Below are 5,937 nucleotides of genomic sequence, written 5' to 3' on the forward strand. Positions count from 1 at the left end.
TCTCGAAACGCGTGACTGCATGAGTTAGGTGTGGACCTTAACCCCATCAAAACCTGCCGGTTGAACTCAACCGAGATTGTGAGCCAAGCCCTCTCTCAAGTTCAACATCAATCAACTCTGACGGACGGTTTTGAGACACACGCCAACATGTTGATGAGTGTTCCCAGAAGAGACTAAACTGTTGCAGCTACTAGAGAGAAGAGGCGTCAGGATTTATTCATGACCAGGGGGACACAATTATGACTTTAATTGTTGTTGCTGTTGTTGCAACTTTCAGCTTGTCCCATCAGGGGTTGCCCCAGAGGGTCACTTTCATGATTTATTATTATTTATTCTTTTTGTTATTATTATTTTAATACAACAAAGGCCCTTCCTGATGCAACCCACCTGTTTTTTATTTATTTATTTATTTTTAAATCCAGCAACAATGGCTGAGTCGTGGCGTACCCGACAAGGGGGATTAAACCCATTGCGCTCTGCTCAAAAGGCAGCAGCACCAACACCAATAATACAATTTGGGCCAATTTGTACACGGGAGAGAAATCAGTCCATTCCTTTTCTGTAGCGCAAGTCCTCATCAGAGTTACATGCGAGCCGGAGCCAAGAGCTGACTAAGGTTAAGACTCAGGTTGACATAGAACCAGTGCCCCTATGGACAATTTAGAAACCTTCAATGAACCAAACATGGAGATTCAAACTCGGACCATCAGAACTGTGAAGCAGACATGCTTCCCCACTACCACACCATGTTGTTCCTCCACAAAGTCACTTGGTGACAAACCATAACAAGGGCACACAAAAAAAAATCACAAAGACAAAGCTGACAGTGATAAGTGGCGGCATTGAAGGACAAAGCTGATGTTTGTTGCATGCCTGCCAGTGCAGCGTGCGGTGCGTGCGTGCGTGCGTGCGTGCGTGTGGACAGGATTCTCCCGTGCGCACTGTGCCCACGCCGAGGGGCGGGGTGGGTGGCAAAGCGGTGACAGATGAGGGAGAGAGGGAGAGGAGGGCAGGACTGGCAGGGTGCGGTCTGAAATGGCAACAGCACGTCGTGGATCACTCAAGTGGAGTGGATTCAAGTGGAAAGCTGCAGCCTGTTGCGCGCAGTCCTCTCTCTGGGAGCCTAAAAAAAAAAAAAAAACAACTCTCAATCCACGGAGGGATGTTGTGACACTTTTCAACGGAGCCAAAGAAGAGACAGAGAGACCACCACATTAAAAAGCGTGGACGTGCTGTTCTCTCTCTCCCGCTCTCTCTTAACCTCTCTCGTTCTCTCTCACCCACCTCATCGACTTTGAACCTGTTTGTTTAAATCCACGGACTTTACAGCCTGCGCTGTTTCTCCAAGGCAGAGCCGGCGAACTTTTTCCCCATTCAAGAGGGGATTTATCGGTGCCCAGATGCTGAGGTGCTCGCGGGAGTAGATTGATTTCTGGGACAAACTGAACGCGGCTGTCCCGGACCATGGACTGGACAGGTGAACCCGAGACGTTCTGAAGACACAAATCTCCCTCGGGAGAGTCCTCCCTCCTCCCGGGGCGATGCGGATCCCCTTCCTCCTTGTCACCACCTCTCTGTGCGCCATGGTTCTCCTCCTCCTCGCACCTGCCTCGGAGGGCTGTGGACCGGGGAGGGGGTACGGCAAGAGGCGGCTTCCGAAGAAGCTCATCCCGCTGGCCTACAAGCAGTTCAGCCCCAATGTGGCCGAGAAGACCCTGGGGGCGAGCGGACGGCCGGAGGGGAAAATTACGCGCAACTCGGAGCGCTTTAAGGAGCTGACACCCAACTACAACACGGATATCATCTTCAAGGATGAAGAGGACACGGGTGCGGACAGGCTCATGACCCAGGTGAGAATGAAGAAGTTGTGGAGGAGGAGGAAGAGGAGGAGGAGGAGGAGAGCTGGGAACTCTTTGCAGTGCTCATGTGCGGACGGAGACACGCATTTGTCCCATGCAAGTGATTTAGGTCCTGTCTGGTTAACCGTGTCTATGAATCACTTCAAAACGAGCAAACCTCACAGTCGCATCAAACTGTGTGCTCCATGTTTGCTGTCAGTTAAATATTTAAACCCCAATGATTGATTTCATTGATTCATAGCTTCACCTCCGGAGCTTTGGTTCGAGACTAAGGCGGCTGGGATTTGAAGTCAATGATGAACAGCTTTTCTGACACGCACTATAGTTTAATTGTTTCCGCCACATGTTGTGCACAAAAACATTTCCTTGTCATGCAATTTTGTCGGAGCGTTAAAACATGGACAGTGGTTGTTCTTGCTTCTGTGCTTGAATTTGATCCGTTGTTCACAAAAATGTACTTTTAAAACAATGTTACGATTTTTTTTTATGTGCCCTGTAATTACTAATGTTTTATCTTTCTTTTGCCTGTTGTACTTTGCAATTTGTTTCAGCTCTCTATGTCCATCATAATGAACTAATTTTTGCATGCAAAAAATAACAATAATTGACTGGATCTGTACCATCAAACTGCATTTTTATTTGATTTTTTTACATTTTTGTCCCAAATCGATTGTGCCGGCAGATATTGATTACAACTGCAGTGTTTCACTTTGCCTTGCCGCACAACCTTGCACTGTTTTAATGACTTTCCTAATCTCCTGTGTCCTACGACTCACAGCGCTGTAAAGACAAGTTGAACTCCCTGGCCATATCTGTGATGAACATGTGGCCCGGTGTGAAGCTGAGAGTGACGGAGGGCTGGGATGAGGACGGCCATCACTCGGAGGACTCGCTGCATTATGAGGGACGTGCTGTGGACATCACCACCTCAGACAGGTGGGCACCGAAGCAGACAATAACGATGTGTATTGACAGCGATGTCTGATTTCTTATATTAAGTCTTGGGATTGTGTTTGGGAATTAAATGTTGGAAAATTCCTCTTATTGGAAGTTTAGTGATTCACATAGATGGGCACTTCATTTTTTTGGTCCGTCCTCGTTCCTCTGTTACATTGTGGCGCTCAGAAGGCAGTGAGGAGGAATTGCACTTTAATTCTTGTCAGCAGAAGAACAAGCTTACAGTCATTTACTTTCACTCAATGACAGACGTAGGGAAGTCATTAGTCAGCCTGTCATGAGCAATCACGGTTTTGCATCAGAATTATTACATAACAGCAAACTGAATTAAATACTAGCAAAAATGAAACAACTAAAACAAGGACTAATGAAATATAATTGATGCAAAATATCAATTTTAAAATGCTATTTACATCCTTAGTGGTGCAAAACATGCATATTTTGGCTCTCAATTGCTTCTTCACACAGCCACACTTTCTTGTTTATGCTCTCTCTCTCTCTCTCTCTTTATCTTTCTCTGTCTCTCTCTCTCTTCCTATCAAATGAACTCCCAGTTAAAGAGCCAGTACACGCAACAGCGTTACAATATTTCATTCTGTCCCGAGTGCAAATATTTGAATCTATACACACGGTACTTGACCCATTTAAGGACGATTAAAGAGTGCGACAAAAATATTTCCGATGAAAGGTGTTTCATGAATTGATGCTTGATGAAGCGAGCCACAGCAATAACATCATGTTCACATTCACAGAGACAGAAACAAGTATGCCATGTTGGCGCGGCTTGCTGTCGAAGCTGGATTTGACTGGGTCTACTATGAGTCCAAAGCCCACATTCATTGTAGCGTCAAGTCAGGTAAGCAAGAAAACTATTGTGTATGATTGAAATGTTTTGTTGACATCTACCCAAAGCCGTCATAAATTTGGAATTTAAAAAAAAAATGTTTTGGTATACTTTTTTTGCGGATTATTTCGAAGCGGAACACTTAGACACCAATCCGATAATCGTTAAAGTACTGATTGTATTTTTGAAAAAAAATCACAAATCATCTTTGGACTTGAGAGCTCACAATAGTTGAAGACATTCCATTGCATATTCTGAGTGCTGAGAACTTTTCGAGGCCCAATGTCTGGTACCACCAGTTATGTGATGCCAAGCTACATTCTAGCGGTCCATTCAAGTAAGTAGGCTGTGAGATGATTAACTCTCTCTTTGTTTTGCCGTTGCGTTTCCCTCCGTAGGTTTTTTTCTCAGATCTCTTATCTGAGCCTTATCACCTTCCTTGCTTGCCGACCTCCTTTTTCCTGCGAGCCACATACACACCTTTGGCAAATATGTGTCCGCCTTAAGACATACTTAAGACACCCACATACGTAAATCAAGTGTGGATTGGATTCAAATCAGTCAAGCGAAGGGATTTGATTCGATTGCGGAAAATGGGTGACAAAAGTTAATTTCTATCGGGTTTATCATTTTTTCAAGCTCGGCTGTGCTCACCTTTCACATGCTTATTTTTTTTTTTTCCAAACGTACGTTCCTGTCTGTTTGACCCCAGGCCATGCTTAGATACAATCAGCTGGTTATCCATTACCTCTCGCCGACTACCTCCTCTTGCCACCTCGTCTCACTGTGTCTTAAAGAGCCGCCGTTTGCAGAAGTACTCGGCGACAAGGAAGTAAACCCCCCATTTCACGAGTCACTCCAGAACAAAAAAAAAAAAAGAAGAATCATCAATGATTTTTTTTTTTTAATCTGTTTTCTTGAATCTCACCAATTAAACAATGTAATATCTTCCGTTTGCTTGTGAGACTTAACATTTCCGTTTACTATTTCCGATGTGAACGACTGAGATCATCTTGGACTTTAGTCCGTGTCAAAGTCGAGCTTGATTTATGGCGCACTGCGAGTCTGTTTTACCATATGTGGAAGTTCAAGTGTGATTTTATTTTTGTCATTTCCACACCAACAAAGTAAACGCATTCATATGATCAAACTTGCATCTTGATTTTTTTTTTCCTCCCATCTCCATTTTACAGAACATTCTGTCGCGGCCAAAACTGGTGGTTGTTTCCCAGGCGATGCTCAAGTCACCCTTGAGGGCGGAGTCACCAAACAGATGCGTGACCTTCACCTTGGCGACCGTGTTTTGGCTTCCTCGTCGGCTGACGGCCACGCTTCGCTCCTCTACAGCCCGGTGTTATCCTTTTTGGATCTCCAGACGAACGCCACAAAGATCTTCACCCTCATCCGAACCAACACTGGACTTAATATAACGCTCACGCCGGCGCATCTCATCTTTGTCGCAGACTGTGCGGGCGGACTCAGCAACGATGGAGTGAGGACGACTTTTGCCAGTGAGGTGAAGCCGGGTCAGTGTGTTCTGACCTCGCAAGGAACAGAGGCAACTCGAGCTGTCGTGACTTTTGTCGAGGAGAGGCCGAGCGCTGGGTTGTATGCCCCGCTGACCCAGCACGGGTCTATCGTAGTGAACAGCGTTCTGGCTTCCTGTTACGCTGCTGTGGACAATCATCATTTGGCCCACTGGGTTCTAGCCCCGCTACGTTTCGTCCGCACCCTCATGGGTCCTGCGGAACGACAAACTGATGGAGTGCACTGGTACCCCCGGCTCCTACTGAGGGTTGGGGAAGTGCTGCTGGGCCCCAAGCACTTCCATCCGCTGGGAACGGAGCGAGGACTCTGACAGATGATCCAATATAATGACGTCAGCTTGTATTTAAGAACATCACTTGACTGGGCAGAACTTTCCATAAAAATAGAAAAAGAAAATGGTCGATCTCATAGATGTGTTGTTTTACTCGCTCCTTTTGTCACACACAAATAGAGAGAATGAATTGGGATTTCATTTTTTTTTTTGGGGGTCATTTTAGATATTAATTCAGGTGTCCAAGCTACACCGGGGCTAAGGGGGGGGGTCTATAGCCCCCAACAGAAATCTGCATAGCCCCTTCTGGCATTTACTCATTCACGACTAGTCCAGCATGAAAATAATAACGCACTTTCTGACTTCTATATCCGTCAATGATCGTGAATGAGTTAATTTGATATTCTAAAATATATTTTCTCAGCCGTCAAATGTATTGGTGAAGCCCCCCCCCCCCC

General features: G+C 45.6%; 1 protein-coding gene across 1 annotated transcript; it reads left to right on the top strand.

Moving 5' to 3' along the window:
* Nucleotides 1-1,018: 1,018 nt before the first annotated feature.
* LOC148323581 (indian hedgehog B protein-like) lies at nucleotides 1,019-5,937 on the top strand. Its single transcript, XM_088314658.1, has 4 exons — nucleotides 1,019-1,850; nucleotides 2,638-2,795; nucleotides 3,569-3,672; nucleotides 4,854-5,937. The coding sequence occupies exons 1-4, from the start codon at nucleotides 1,542-1,544 to the stop codon at nucleotides 5,516-5,518; spliced, it is 1,236 nt and encodes a 411-aa protein (XP_088170784.1). The 5' UTR covers nucleotides 1,019-1,541; the 3' UTR covers nucleotides 5,519-5,937.

Source organism: Idiotropiscis lumnitzeri, chromosome 14 (genome assembly GCF_059441095.1).
Source record: "Idiotropiscis lumnitzeri isolate Australia: NSW breed Sydney's pygmy pipehorse chromosome 14, RoL_Ilum_1.0, whole genome shotgun sequence".
Lineage (NCBI taxonomy): Eukaryota > Metazoa > Chordata > Actinopteri > Syngnathiformes > Syngnathidae > Idiotropiscis > Idiotropiscis lumnitzeri.